A 15001-nucleotide genomic window follows, 5' to 3' on the forward strand; every position below is an offset into this window, starting at 1 on the left:
CACTGAAAAACCCTCAGCATGTAACATTTATAGAAATAATCCTTTACACATTTGTTAAAACTGATACTTTGTCGTGACAGTATTGGAGATAATCTGTGGAAAAAATACAACTGAACCACAGCCCCTCTGCCAACGTTACCGTTTAGATTTGACAGATTTTAAAAAAAATACTGAAGACAAAACCATCCTTCATTTCAATCCTGAAAATTCAAATGACAAACTTTTCCATTTAAAATCTGCTTTGCTAACACACTTCTTCTTCATAACCAATCAGTGAAGCGTCATTCATGAAGAAGCACCATCACAAGTTTGTCATTAGGACACAAACATTACAAAGACACAAGGATCTCCGCTCCAGACTTTTATTTTTCGATGTTGAGGACACGTCTAGTTCGGCTGAAATAATAGAAAATAAAGTCCCAAATCCAGCAGCTGTGCTCTGGTTTACTGGTCCTTCAGTTCCTTCAGTCTCCTGATTGCAGACTTGACTGTGACAGCAGACGTTGTGCTGCAAGAAGCAGAAAAGACAAATATTAAAAATGCTGAACATCCCCAGAATCCAGGCTATGAACGTTATTCAGTTATTCTCCATCAGCGTAAAGAAACGCTGATGAGACTCTGTTGTAGATATTTTTACGGTTATGCTGTAGAAACTGCTATATTTTGGACATTTTGTACCAACCACAGTTTAATTTATACCTAGTTTGGAAATATTTTATCCTGTTTAGGCAACAGCTCATTTAAAATCAATCTACAAGGAGTTGAAGTTATGTGTGACAAACAATAAGAAACACATATTGAGGTCAATATCAAATCTTTAAAAAAAAGAAAAGAAATTCAATAATTATGTGCCATTATAAAGGCAATGCTTAATCCTATTGGTATAAAACATGGAAGTAAATCGGCATGAAATGGTCACATATGGGTAAAAACTGAGAATTCAGCAAACAAATAAGTGAATTTACAAAGACTAAGATGCCAAACAGCAAAAACAACAAAACCAATCACTCAGGGCTGGATTTAAACAAATGAATAAAATAAAAATAATTAAAACAAAATTCTGAAGAATATGAAATTGCAAATGACAATATATTTTCAAGCACTAGCTTTTATTTTCATCACTCCGTCTGTGAGAATTTAACTACGAGAATAAAGGCAGAAAATGTTTTACAAAAAAAGTTTGGATGGGAAAAAAAAATAAGAAAAAAGAAAAACTTGCATTAGGAGTTGTGAGCAACTCAGTCCGTGTAGTTTTTTTTAGAAATACACTCATTTATAAAATAATGCCCTGTTCTGACATTAATTTGACGCTGATTAAGATTGTGTTTCTTTATAATATGTGGGAAAACATGTGCCAAAGTATAAATTCATAAGATGCTCAACATTTCTCGTGTTAATTTTGAGTTGGATTTCTCATAAAAATTAATTTATCCTCGTATTATTTTGACTATCGTCGCACGACAGCATTCTTGCAATAGCATGTCTTTATTGTCGTCATTAAATGAAAAACAGCCAAGTGTCATCCTGGCCCTAATATTCCATCGTAGAGTTCACCTGAATTTATAGTCGAAATAAATAGAAGTTGTAAAAGACGCTTGTCAAACAAGACGGCGGCTTTGGGCGTGAAAACACCTCCACTCTTATGGAAACACAAGTTCATTGGTGAAAACAAAAAAAAATCTTGATTTTCCAAAAATGAAATCTGCAAAAACCAAAAATGTAACCAATCAAAAATCGACTCATCGCCTGGTCCTATAATCACTTATTTATTTATTTATTTTGCAATAAACGGTCACTCTGTAAGGATCATTTTGTCATTTACACGTCCATCCAGGCTTGAGCGTGCCTTCTACGCATGAGGTCAGAATTGAAGACGGCGTGTGAATAACAATTTAGTGCCCTTCACATGAGGACTATAAACAACATATGTGATACTGTCATGGCTTTAAAGTCCAAATGCATTCAATTAAAAAAAAAAATAGTTGTGTTCCATCCTTGACGCCAATAAACCCAAAAGCCATCTGTTTTAATAACCATCTAAAAGAATCAGAAGTGTCTGTGATGTTCCAACCAATGACACTCGAGTTAAGACGTGCAAAGAGCTGGGAGAGAGAGAAACTACATACTTGTACGTCCAGGCACCACCAGCCACAGTCTTCCTGCAGGACCCACAGTGCCAGATGCCAACAGCCCTCCTCTTCATCTTGGTCTGTGGATAAAGAGTACAAGAATGCTGCCAAGTTCTCCAAGTGTAACATCCTCACTTTGTTTCCCTACAATTTATATTGATGCCATCCCAGAGGCGTTTACTTTAATAACCCCGACTTTCAGTGATTCCACTTACCTTGCCGCAGAAAGAGCAAGTGTATTTAGCATGCTGAGAGATTTCAATCTTCTTCACCATCTTCCTCAGCGACGCGCCATAACGCGTGCCATATTTACCAACAATCCCCACCTTCTTGGTGCGCTTGGCCTGGGGGGAGAGAGAACAAAACCAAACGATTGTTAGGGAGAAATGTACCATCTTCACTGTGATGAGCAGGGTTCATACAACTTCTGGGATTATTAGGTAACGCGCATTTTCAGTTCATCCTGCGTTAAGTTCGGTACATTGCATTATACAATATATTAGCTTAATACTAGGACCAGAAAAGTCAAAGCACCTGGAAACTGGACTAAACGGGCTGCAGTAGTTATTCATACAGGCTAGAAGTCTCTCATAAATGGGTTAACCCACTCATTTAAACGCAGCAATTTCAGACCCGTTTTTATACGGTGACGCGTAATTTAATGTGTCGTTGTACCTCTGAAAAGACGAGGAAGCCATCTTCTAGGGACTGACGTTAAGCTGCCGCTAAATATAATGTAACTAGCCGGCCTGGTTTGATAAGCAAAGCTAAGGCGGTAGCCATTTCTGTGTCAATGGCTCCGAAAAACATCGCGTTTACAGTCGATGCAACCACCAAACACACACAAATAATATTCTGGACGGACAATCATGATCCCCACAAAACTTCAGCAAGGGCAAAAATATTGATTATACCACTAGAATCATAAGATTGATTCGGATTATGAAAGGAGCAGGCTAGGCTCACCATCGTTTCAGTGGAGACGTAGGTCCAAAGAGGGAGAGGTTAGTGCGCAAGCGCGATTTACTGAAGTTGCTCGAGAGGCATTGTGGGATTTTGAGTGTTGAGACAAGACAAATACCAACTTCACGCTTTTAATATTTACAAAACTAGGGTTATTTAAAATAATTGACTTCGACATTTACTAGCATGCGGGTTCACAAAAGAGACAAAAAATATTGCTAGTTTTTTTTTTCTTCTTTTGAGCCGTAGTAACCAAGGACGCGTTGTTGGTAACGCGCATGCGCATTAATGTTAAAGACGCCAGCTTTTCCCTGTGCAGCAGAGTTGAGATGTTTCTACGCTTATGCTGTCATGAAGCAACCTATGTTGTTTTTTAATATACATTTTATTGACAATATTCCTAATTTTTAAGGCGTGTAGGTGATAGGCAATGAAGCTAACACGGAAACTTGTTCTTGCTAAGGCTAAGGCCTCAGACTTGGAAAGCGTGAAGAAACTAAACTGTTGGTAAGAGTTTAAACTGATCACATCTTTATTTACCCCTTCTTTACATGTTAACACCAGTGTTGGTTAAGATATACTGGCTCCATGTGTTGAGTCTGTGCTAATATTGTGCTACGTGTTGTTTTGCAGGGGATGCAACCTGACTGACGTGAGTAGGCAAAGTTGTGTGGATACCCCAGTAAATTATGTTGATCTTTACATACTTACAAAAATAATCATCTCCATCAAATTGTGTAATTGTAAATCGTTTCAGATTTCCATATTCTCTCAGATGCCAAGCATTGAAGTGTTGACTCTCAGGTTGGTCAAGTAAACTCTTTGCTTTCCTTCTCCACAACCTTCTTGTTAAAGTTATGAACCAGGCTTTTATGTTAAATCAATCAGTCACTTTAAATATCACCTCACATATAAAACAACATATCATGGTCAGTTTTTAAGTTTGTTTTACTGTTTTGTTGCAAATTATTTATTCAAGGTAACATAAGACATAAAGGGACAGATCAGTTCTTTTTGAACACCTCCATTTTCATTTTCTTTCCATCACATGTTCAGAACTATTTATTATGGTTTGCTTACTACAGTGCTTTCTCTCTCTGCAGTGTGAACAACATCTCGTCTCTATCTCCCTTGGCTGGCTGTCCGTCTCTGAGTGAACTGTACCTGAGGAGGAACATGATTCCTACGCTATCAGAGCTCTGTCATCTGCGTCCACTGACGCGTCTCAGAGTTCTGTGGTTGGCCGAGAACCCTTGTTGCGGTACTGACCCGAGTCGGTATCGGCTCACCGTGCTGCGCTGCCTTCCTAGACTCCAGAAGCTCGACAATCAAGGTGATTTTATGTTTCTGCGCATGACAAAAATACTCTCTGGCAGAGAGCAGTTGTAGCCTAGATGTTGTTTTATTTTCTCATAATCTTTGGGATGTACAGTAGCTGGGTCACACACAGTTCCTGCAAAAGTAAAAATAGTCATTGAACTTTTCCACATTTTGTCAGGTTACAACAGAAAACTTAAAGGTATTTCATTGCAAACAAAATGAAAACAAAGTTTTTGTATCGATCTTTCTCCGCAGTTACTGTTTAAACATTTTTGTATGCGTGTGTAAATTACGCACAGTTGAGCAAAACAATTTCTGTAGGCAGTTGTGGCACACTTTTCAGATTTCTGTTTAACTTGCATCTGTAATGTGATAAAATGGGGTAAAAAAATTTTTTTTTCAAAGGTTGTGAACACTTATGCAAGGCACTTTCCTTCTTTGACCTTTTGTGTGTTCAGTGGTAACCGAGGAAGAGATTGCACTCGCTCTAATGGAAGGTGACGAGGTCAGCACACCCACTGGCAACATCCACAACCAGCTTCCCAACAACGGCCTTCCAGATGCAGAGATGGAGAACGATCCACTAAACTACAACATGGAGGAGACCAAGTAGGTTTTGGTCACTTTTCACAACAGCTTTAACCTTTACGAATAAAGACGTTTCTGAAATTCTATTTTTTCTTCCTGTTAGTAAAATCAGAGAAGAGCTGGGAATGAAGCCTCTCTCCAGAGACAAATTCTCCTCTCTTTCCTCTCCATCCACCATGGAGAAACCGACGATGAAAAAGGTAGCATCTGCAAGCATCACCCCACTAGAACCTGTTGACTGAAGCCAGGGTTTCTGCAATTTCAGCAATTCAAATTTAAGACTTTTAAAGGCCACTATGAATTAAAGTTAAGACCTGTATCACACCAGAAATGTACAAAAGAAATGGCCTTAACCACTGTATTGCCAAGCTTTTTGGCAGAATGAATGTAGCCTCATATAGAAATGATCAAACAGCGAAGATTAAGGCCATCCACCAAACTGGCAATCAATTTGCACTTACACCAGCTTGCATTTTTTAGCTAGCTAATTTTTTTCCTCCTTCCTGTCTCTAATATAGCTGGTTTGCTAGCTAGTAGGAGTATATTAGCAGCTAGTTAGCAGTAGCCTCAACCGCTTTGAGTCACAGAGCACAATGAAGCGACTCGAACCCAGACTACATAGAATGAGTGAGTCACACCACAACAAAATTTAAGAGTTGTGAGTAACATATTTAAAGCCAACTTCTTTTCTAAAAGTCAATTTAAGACATTTTATGCCCTTAGTTTTCAATACGTGAATTTAAGACTTTTTAAAGATGCATGGACACCCTGAAAGCCCGGGAGATTAAAGAGGACGTACCACGCAAAATTCACACTTTGCACTTTTTTTTAAACTTCCATTTGGGTTCCTACTGCTTCTAAAAAAACACATAGTGCTAAAAGAAAAAAGAAAAAACCCTCACCCAGCCAGTTTTTCGTAACAAGTTAATGTTTTTTTGGGGTGTCTGGAAAACAAGCCGTTTTAAAAATAGCTGTAACTTCTGCTAGAAAAGACAAATGTTTGGTTGTTGACTTACCATCCAGAAACTATTTGCATTCTTGTTGGTTGTGAAGGAGGCCCCGCTTCCTCTTTTTAAAGATGTACAGTTGTGTAATTGCACATCTGTTTATAGTCATTTTCATGTTCGAGAGTAAACTTTGAGTTAAGAAGCAGCTTACTTGGATTTAAAGTGACAAGAGGAACTAAAACAACTCATTATGAAAGATCAAAATAGGCAGAACTGACCTGACTGAAGTCTTGTTACTTGAGAATAATTTTGTGCAAAAATTGTACATGTTTTGTATAACATATAGTCCTGTCCTGATCAGGGAAGCTTATTAGGTCCCCGTTAAAGTGAGGTACTGTGCTTTTTAAATTTCTTTTCCAGACCCACATCCTCGATGCGGTCCTGCTTCTGCTGAGGGACCTGGATGAAGAGGAGCTCCACGTGGTGCACACCGCCACGCAGAACAGGCTGCAGACCTACACACTGGATTCAGGAGACGGTCAGAGATCGTCAGCTCAGAAAACTGCAGAGATCCAGCACTAACTATATCCACAGCATGCAGTCAGAATGACATCCCACTCCCCCCTCTTTTCCCACATCCAGCACCAATCTCAGGATTCTAACCCACATACGCTTCGCCTCCCGGTACCTTCTGCTCGTTTACGTGTACAGTTTCCGATTTCATTTCACTGCCACGTCGCAGTTTTGTGGCCCTGGTTTCCCAAATTATTATGGGATTCTATTGTTCAGCTGCATGACTACACGCCTCACAAGAACATAATGTATGTTTTGTTTAACGCGCATATCTATTTTGAAATTAAAAATAATGTTCAGCAATAATTTAAGTCACGGTGGCTTTTATTTATTCAGATTAACACTGAAAAAATGTGCACATCTAACCATGATGTGAATGTCACAGTGCAACGGTGCATTCAGAGCTAACGCTTCAACCATTAAACTAGTGACATTTATCAGAATGGGTTCATATCAACTGCAGGAAAATTGCAGATCGTGATTTGGAGGTCTTATCCTTTCAGTCATCTTCCTCGTTTTCTAAGAAATCAATCAGAGTGTTCGTTTCCACAGCAACGATCAGGTATTCTACTCCATCTGCGCCCTGGTGGAAAGCAAACAAAGAAGACATTAAAGACGAAATACAAAACAGAGTTTTCCCAAGGAGTAAAGTTGCGGAAAGTCACCTTGCGTGTCCGGATCAGCTTGTGGTCTCTGAACTCTGTCAGCTGAGTCCTCAACGTGAGGTCAGAGTTCACCAGGAAGGCCTCTCGACAGCGCTGGTAGAAGTCTTGGAATGACAAACCTGCATTTGGCACAATGAAATGTCTATAAATCATCAAAACGGTGAGGTAAAAATTACACCCCCCCAAAAAAATAACTGTTCATAAGTTTGAGCTTTTGAACCCGACTGTATACCCGAGTAGGAAGGATTGTCTTTGTTTTCCAACTGGAATTTCACCAACAGCTTGAAGATTCCTCTGCAAAAAGAAAAAGAATGATTGGATGAACTGTCTTAGAACTGTCCACTTAGGAAGCATCACTGATTGACCCAACGAGGGTCCCCGTTGTCAATCAGTGTTGCTTCCTAAGTGGACAGTTTGATTTAACAGAAGTTTGATTTACTTGAAGTTATATTGTGTTGTTTAAGTGTTCCCTTTATTTTTTTTGAGCAGTGTATATATATATATATATATATATATATATAAAAATCAATTTATTTATTGATTTTTCCCCCCCTCCCATCACTTAAAATTTTTCACAACAAAATGGAACAAAACCTCAAACCTTATACCTTAAAAAAAAAAAAAAACTTAAAGTCCCACCCCAACCTCTCCACCCACCTTTTGCAATTAATTTACACCCCAAGTTGGGAATTCACTACATGACTTTAGTTTTATTTATTAATTTTTCTCTAGTAACATTATCAATATTTCTGTATTTTAGTGGGGATTTCCTTCATATATGATAAGTCAATTCCTTTTGCGCAAACAACGAAAGCTCCCAAATTTGATAGAATTTATGATATTGATGTTTTATCAAAAGTTAAAAGTTGTAAAATCAATGCCTTGTTGCTATGGTTACACACAATGGCACACAATTTCAGACTCTCTAAAAGTAATGAAGTACGAGCAAAACTCTTTTTAGCTTCACAGCATCTAAAACCAGAGTGAATAATTGTCCAAGCATCCAATGCATCAACCAAAAAAATATAGTAGAGTTTTTCTACTTTCTCAGGAGTTTGGCTTTTTCTATATTTGCGGCTGAAGGAATGATGGCAAACTTTACTGAATAAGAAGAAATTTGAAGCACACCCAAACTTAAATTTGGAACAACAGATCAGATTCGCCTTTAGGGGCACAAAACTGAGTCGAACCTTACATTCTTGCTGATAAATTCCCCTTTCACTCAATAAATAAATGACTTATCAGGTCTTTAAAACAGTTCACCTCGCGTTGGGCGTCAAGCTGCGCAGCACGTGTGTGAGGGAGGACAGAGCCAGCGCGCCCGTCTGCTGCACCAGGAGAGAGTTCTCGTACGACGTCTCCTCGGTGTAGTGCTGGAACGTCACACACTCCCACCACAGCCAGTTAAACTGGCTCTGCTTGAACTGGTCCCACACTGGAAACATTACAGGAACCACTTAGCCACACGACAACCCCATTTATCAATGCTCTAGGCTAAACTCCTCCTAAGAGCCACCTAATGGAGCGTTGATGTGGTCTATAGAGGCGACTAAGTGCAGGTTTGGTAGCGCCGCCAGCTGCCCCAGTGCACTCTGGGTCTTCTCTCCTCGCAGCATCGGCCCGTCAATGTTGTGGATCAGCAGGTAAACGTGGAGATCCGGGCCTGTGGTGACATGGGAGGAAATGTGAGTCGAGTCAGACTTGAGAAGAAAGCACTTTAACAAGCACACTTACTGTCTTTGAGTGTCTGAGCGATGAAGTGGATCTGATCTGAGGGCGTAGAGAAAGTTCCCTGGTGCTCCAGAACCTCACAGGTCAAAGCGTTTAATATCTAAAAGAGATAACGTTGTAATTAAACTATTAAACAAGTCATGAGGTGTTTTGTTCCTTTTTCGAATACGGACCGATTTGAGAGTGATGGAGGGGAAAAACCCGTTGACGACGAGGTGGATTTCCTGAGACAGATGAGACACCCGGAAGTCTTCCAACAAAGTCTTTTTGCTTCCCAAACCGTAAACCAGCACACTGAATCCCAACCTACACACACACACACGCACACACACACACACACGCACACACACGCACACACACAGACCCTTTTAGGCGACAAACTAACACAAAGCAGGACAGTGTTGCAGAATGGAACCGAAATGATGAATAATTGTTTTTTCATAAATAAAAATGTGAAAAGTGTGGCTTGCATTTTGATTCAGCTTCCTCAAGTCAAACTAATCTTTTACTGCAATTGCAGTTGAAAATCCTTTGGTGCCAAAAACAAATGGATGCCACGTTTTTCAGATTGCATTTATAAAATTATTATAAAACATTTAAAGTGTAAGCAGTGGCACCCCCAACAGGTGAACTGCGGGGGCCACAGACCCCTACTGAAAAGTGTTGGCCATCCACTGTCTTCCCTGAGAATCATTTTCAGATCATAGAATAGAATAAAATAGAAACACTTTAATGTCCCGCAAAATTGAGGTGCAACAGCAGCATAAGGTATGAAGGTTCACACACAAAAAAATGTTCTTAAAGTTTAAAAACAATATAGAGAAAACAAGATTAACAATAACAGTAAATAAAATAAAAAATTGATAACCCTCAGACATTGAGGAAAAACATCAGAAATGAGAGCCGCACTTACTGTAACTGTAACATCCATTTGGTAAAGTGCTGTCTGTGTTTGTCGTGCAGCTCCTTGATCTCCTTTGAGTAACAGGACGGTTTACCTTCTAAAAGATGAGCCAAAGTCTCCTGGGGAAAAAAAAACCAAACAGAAAATCAGTTTGCACTTTAGCCATAATTAGACACATTTATTAGGTTTTAAAACCCTGAATGTGCGATCAACATACCCTGTCTAGCTTAGGGGTGTGCAGACGCTCGAGGGTCCGGTCTGACGTCAGAACTTTGGAGCTGCCGTGAGCCTCAAAGTACTCCTCGGTCATGGAGGGCTGGTTAACGGGTTCGGGTGTGTTCTTGCTCTTCTTGGCTGGAGTCTTATAGAGAGCTGCAGACAAACCTTTACTAGGAGTTCTGTAGTTTTTCTGGATCTCTTTATCCTCTTTATTCATTTTCAGTTTTTCCTTTAGCCTATCCTCTTCCTCGTCCTCCTCCTTTCCATCCTCCTCAGAGTCAGACGGCGAGAGCTCACTGTCGCTGTCCGACCGAAGGCTCGGCGCTGAAAAAATCCAAATGGTGGCACATTTACATGCTTGCAAAATAATTCACACCCTTTTACTTTTTCACTGTTTCCTCAAATTGCAAACTTAAATGTATTTTATTGGGACAAAAAGAACAACACAACACAGAGTACAAGTGGGAAGTTGAAGAAAAATTATGAATGACCTGTGATTAACATATTTAAGGCCAGCTTACTTTTTTTAAAGACAAACTTAAGGCCTTTTAAGGCCTTACTTTTTTATACATGAATTTAAGACGTTTTAAGGATGCGTGTGGTGGTTCAGCAGGGACAAATAATCTTTTATTTCCTGTTCAGTGTCCCATTTATACATTATTTAGTGCTGGTTGATCACATGAAATCATCAATGAAACACACTGTAGTCTGAATTTCACGTGGAAATCATTAAAGATGTCAGTGTTGGTGCAAAAACCTTCGGAAGGCACCGTTATATATCTCAATAAAACATGCTGTGCTTACTTGTTAGTCTCTTTCTGAGCCTGTGTGGCGTTGTGGAGACAAACCGGACCTTCTTGATCTGCTAAACCAGAGCTGGTTAAGAGACCAGACAAATCTCAAAGTGTATTTTAAATCAACACTTAAGTTTGGGGTCCTACCCTCTGTGGTGTCCTGATTTCGCCTTTGTGGTCTAGTCACAGAGAGAGAGAGAAAAAAAGTGTCATCTTAAAATAAACACAGGATCTGGTCTATCATATGTAATGGGACGGTGATCTGGACTCACGTCGGCCCGTCCGCGTCGGGGTGCAGGGTTCAGCCGGACCGAGGCTCACACTCTTCCCCGGAGTCCGAGCGAGTGAACTTGCTGCGTCCACCAATGAGACGTACAACACAAAGCATCCGTTATGAAACACGATAAATCCAGCTCAACAAAATCATTAGAATAAAAATGTAATCATTTTTACTGGAAACCAGCAGATCTCACCAGTGTTGGCCATGCTGTTGCCACGTCTGTTTTTCTGGAAGGTAAAAATGGAGGCTCCAGCCACTCTGGAAAGGCTATCCTCATCTTCTGCAGAACCAAAGAACAATAACAGAACTGCATTACATGAGAATTTCTCTTTTTAATTATTAGGGATGTAACTAATTATTATTTAGTTACATCTATCGATTACTCTCAGGAGTAATCGAACAAAAAAAAAACCTGGTACATTATGCAGATTTTAACTTAATGCTTTTTTATACAATATTAGAAAAACACAGACAAATAATTAAATTCCTTATTTAAACTAGAAAATAAACAAGCTGCTTAAGATGCAATAATAACATTCCTTTAGTGAATGCTTGATCATTTGTAGCAAAAAATGCCTCTACAGCTAAAAGAATACTTCCAACATCAACATCCGTTTCAACTTGACTCATCAATACAGTGCAGAGATGATCTGATTATTTTTGGACAAACTGATTAATAACAGATAGCCAAAGGTACTAAAAAGATGTACAGTTTTGACTTAGTTACTGCTCTGACTGTGTTGTTCTTTCAGCAAATCACCTTTTCTGGAGTCTGTGTACTCCTGTTCGAATAATCGGTTATTAAATTATTTCAATAATCAATTCACCATGATTAATCTGATTAATCGTTTCAGCCCGAGTAATTATTCCTAAAAGTAATGATTCTGTGACAGTTCAGACTGCACACAAAGCTAGTTATGCCTCTGTCGTCATCAGACAAGCCAATTAAGTCTGGATAAAGAAGCTGTGTGCGTTACCTCCGTTATTCTCTGTTCCCAGAGCTCGGATGTAGCCCTGCTGATCATAGACTCCGTTTTCCTCCTGATCCAGTTGCTCATCCTCTACGTGTCCATTCCGTCCAGCTGGGCTCTTAAACTTCACCATCCTCTGGACGCCGCTGGCACCGTTCTGCACGCCTTGTTGAGGCACAGCGCACACAGACAAAAGGTCAGAGGCAAAACTGGTGCAGCCCGTTTGAATTGGTGACGTTTTGAACAAAGTCCACAAGTTCTCAATTGGGTTGAATTTGGGTTGTTCCAGAAACTTTATTGATTCAAAACCGAGTTTAGGAGTCTGTTTGGGTTCATTTTCCTAACAGATCAACCAAAATTAATTGAATTTTTGAATTCTGAAAATTTTGTATTTGGAAGAATCTGGATTTATTTTTTATTTTTGTAAATGCACTCCTTTGGTTTGGCTCAACTCTACAATTTTTCTAGCTTTCTTTGCTAAGAAAGAAATTACAAATTACAGAAAATATTTTCAAAAAGTAGCTTTTATTTCAATAACTTATTCTGTAAGTTGTACGAAGAAGTGTTACGAGAATAAAGTTGTAATGTTAGAAGAATAACGTAAAATTTTTTTAGGAGATTTCTATGAGAAAAATAAATAATTTAAAAGAAGGAATGTTGAGCACCTTGTAAAGTCGTTCTTTGGTAGAAGTTTTACACATAATACTTAATATTTTAAAATGTCTATTTTGAAGAAAGAACACAAACTTAGCTGCTCAGATAATCATAAAACTATCAAAGCTTCTTTATCATTAAAATAACGTTTTTCTCACAGTTTTCTAATAAGTTCTTTGCGATACAATTTAATTTATATGACCAAAAAATATTGTAACTTGCCACTAATACTCTGTCACGCAAAGAGATGATTTAAATAAAAGCTACTTTTTGAAAATATTTTTCTGTTGTTTGTAATTTCTTTTATAGAAAAGAAAGCTAGAAAATGGGGGGGAAAAAATAGATTGAAATCAAATCTGGTATGAAAAGAAAAAAATCTGAGATTTTAATTTTAAGCCATATCGCTCAGCCATACTGTTGATTTGACTTCAAGTTATGGAAATTCATCATATCATTCGCCACTGGAAGCAAAACATCTCCTCAGGATAATGCTGCTACCACCAGTACAGTGGTACCAGTTTGATGCTTCCTGTCAAATCGTCTTTTTCGAACCAAGAGTGGTTTAAATATTGAGCAAAAATTATGTCAAAATCAAAGTGCAAGTTGCTGAGAGGCAGATAATCCAACATTTCTGAGCGTATATGTATGTTCTTTAGCCTTTTCGGATTAGAGGAACACCACAACATATTCAAAAAGTTTTTTAAGCTGTTCAAGCGTTTGATTAAATATTCCTTGTAGTGCAAAACACACAAGAGTGTTAAAAAACATAGAGCTCCTCACCCTCATGTTTGTCCAGGATGTGCTCCAGAACATCTCCATCCCCGACGAACTTCACTTCCAACACACTCATTCTTTAGGATAAAACCAAAAACACACTGAGAGACAGCCACGCAGCTCACTGTTTAAAACAACACACTGCTGTCCGGGAGTGTAGTTTTAGCCGCTAACGAGGGGTTTCTATTATGTTTCACTCATGAACGCAGTAAGAAGTAATATTTACTCTGGCTGTTGTGTCATGGAAAAATACAGCTCCTAAAGAGAATACGGACAAAGAAAACGCGACTTACTTGAGTTTGCTAAGCAGACGCGAACGGGTTTAAACTAAAGACGAAAAACAAAACTAAACTAAACTGAAAATAAATATTTTAGCTGTGCTGCGGTGTGACAAGTTCTCGCGCCATCCTCATGAAGATTTTAAACCACGTGATAAGTGAAAGGTCAGGCAGTGGCCAATTAGAACGCTGGTTTCACTCAAAACTACATTTCCCAAGATGCACTTCAAAGTAAAGCTTGTATATCCATATTTTGCACCTTAATGTGGTTTCTGTTCTTTTCAAAGTATACAGCTTTAGAATACTAATCGATATGGTTTTTATTGCAAGTTTAAATTTAACAATAATCACCATTTATTTTGTCTTTAACGAAAATATGCTCACTAAATCACGAGACACGACTATTTATTTTTCTTCATATATCTAGTAATTAAATAATCATTTTTATTATTTCAAGCAAAATCTTAAAAATGCTCAGCTGATTTTAAGATTCTGCTCTAAAAGCGGAATGCTATTTATTTAAAATTAAATTATAAATTGATTTTACAGATTGAATTTAAAACATGAAATATATAAACCAGTAAGGTCTTCTTTTTAAATATCACTTATGTCCAAAATTTAAGTCTATTGAGTCTTTAAATCTCACAGAATTATGCTTACTTATAACCATATTAAAATAATTCTCATCCAATTTTTTGTTTGATAAATTTAGCAATTTATACTCGTTTTAAKTGAAATGCAACAAATAAATAAATGTGTCCCTCCAGATGTTTCCACAGAGCTGTATATTATAACAATACTGCATACTATAACATTCCTGCTTTTGCAATGCTATTACAAAAGYTGTGGTGGCATTGATGAAATAATCACAGAACTTTTACATCTCATTCTGATTTTGATTTATTAGAAATCAGACAGTCTTCAACCCCACATTTCCACTTCCACTTCCAGGGCTTCCATTGCTGCCCACTATGTTAGCTCACAAGTTTTATTTTTGCAATCTACCTACATAATAAGGAATGATGCAATATTCCCTCTCTTATAATCGTAGTTTTCTTTATAKTGATTCATCTCCAGCTTCTTCAAATGCAYGTCTGGACAGATGTTCACCACCCGCGGGTGGGTGTCCACTTTCCCATCAGGCGACCCTCAGAGTGCACATGGTACACAGGGTGCATCGCGGCCGCCGCACACGACTGCAAACAGAGAAG

At 38.5% G+C, this 15001-nt stretch overlaps 4 protein-coding genes across 4 annotated transcripts in view; 1 reads left to right on the plus strand and 3 right to left on the minus strand.

Annotated features, from left to right (window-relative positions):
* Positions 1-346: 346 nt before the first annotated feature.
* On the minus strand, positions 347-3198 carry rpl37a (ribosomal protein L37a). The gene is made up of 4 exons (XM_008432929.1): positions 3096-3198; positions 2345-2473; positions 2127-2209; positions 347-508 (listed from the first exon to the last, which is right to left on the minus strand). The coding sequence occupies exons 1-4, from the start codon at positions 3096-3098 to the stop codon at positions 445-447; spliced, it is 279 nt and encodes a 92-aa protein (XP_008431151.1). The 5' UTR covers positions 3099-3198; the 3' UTR covers positions 347-444.
* A 173-nt stretch (positions 3199-3371) lies between these two features.
* On the plus strand, positions 3372-6831 carry cfap410 (cilia and flagella associated protein 410). The gene is made up of 7 exons (XM_008432931.2): positions 3372-3599; positions 3726-3744; positions 3850-3896; positions 4196-4425; positions 4871-5021; positions 5104-5200; positions 6368-6831. Exons 1-7 carry the CDS (start codon positions 3523-3525, stop codon positions 6527-6529), a joined length of 783 nt encoding a protein of 260 aa, XP_008431153.1. The 5' UTR covers positions 3372-3522; the 3' UTR covers positions 6530-6831.
* On the minus strand, positions 6827-13928 carry orc2 (origin recognition complex, subunit 2). The gene is made up of 16 exons (XM_008432930.1): positions 13806-13928; positions 13519-13589; positions 12091-12249; positions 11307-11393; positions 11106-11186; positions 10981-11012; positions 10844-10901; positions 10038-10363; positions 9830-9939; positions 9090-9222; positions 8920-9016; positions 8702-8848; positions 8449-8620; positions 7418-7479; positions 7186-7304; positions 6827-7103 (listed from the first exon to the last, which is right to left on the minus strand). The coding sequence occupies exons 2-16, from the start codon at positions 13586-13588 to the stop codon at positions 7020-7022; spliced, it is 1737 nt and encodes a 578-aa protein (XP_008431152.1). The 5' UTR covers position 13589; positions 13806-13928; the 3' UTR covers positions 6827-7019.
* An 899-nt stretch (positions 13929-14827) lies between these two features.
* The window catches only part of LOC103478854 (D-threo-3-hydroxyaspartate dehydratase), a 13228-nt gene continuing 13054 nt past the window's right edge, over positions 14828-15001 (minus strand). The window contains exon 10 of the mRNA XM_008432933.1: positions 14828-14986. Coding sequence (XP_008431155.1) covers positions 14897-14986 — 90 coding nt within the window. The 3' untranslated portion in view covers positions 14828-14896. The remainder of the gene's footprint in view (positions 14987-15001) is intronic.

Source organism: Poecilia reticulata, linkage group LG17 (genome assembly GCF_000633615.1).
Source record: "Poecilia reticulata strain Guanapo linkage group LG17, Guppy_female_1.0+MT, whole genome shotgun sequence".
Taxonomy (NCBI): Eukaryota; Metazoa; Chordata; class Actinopteri; order Cyprinodontiformes; family Poeciliidae; genus Poecilia; species Poecilia reticulata.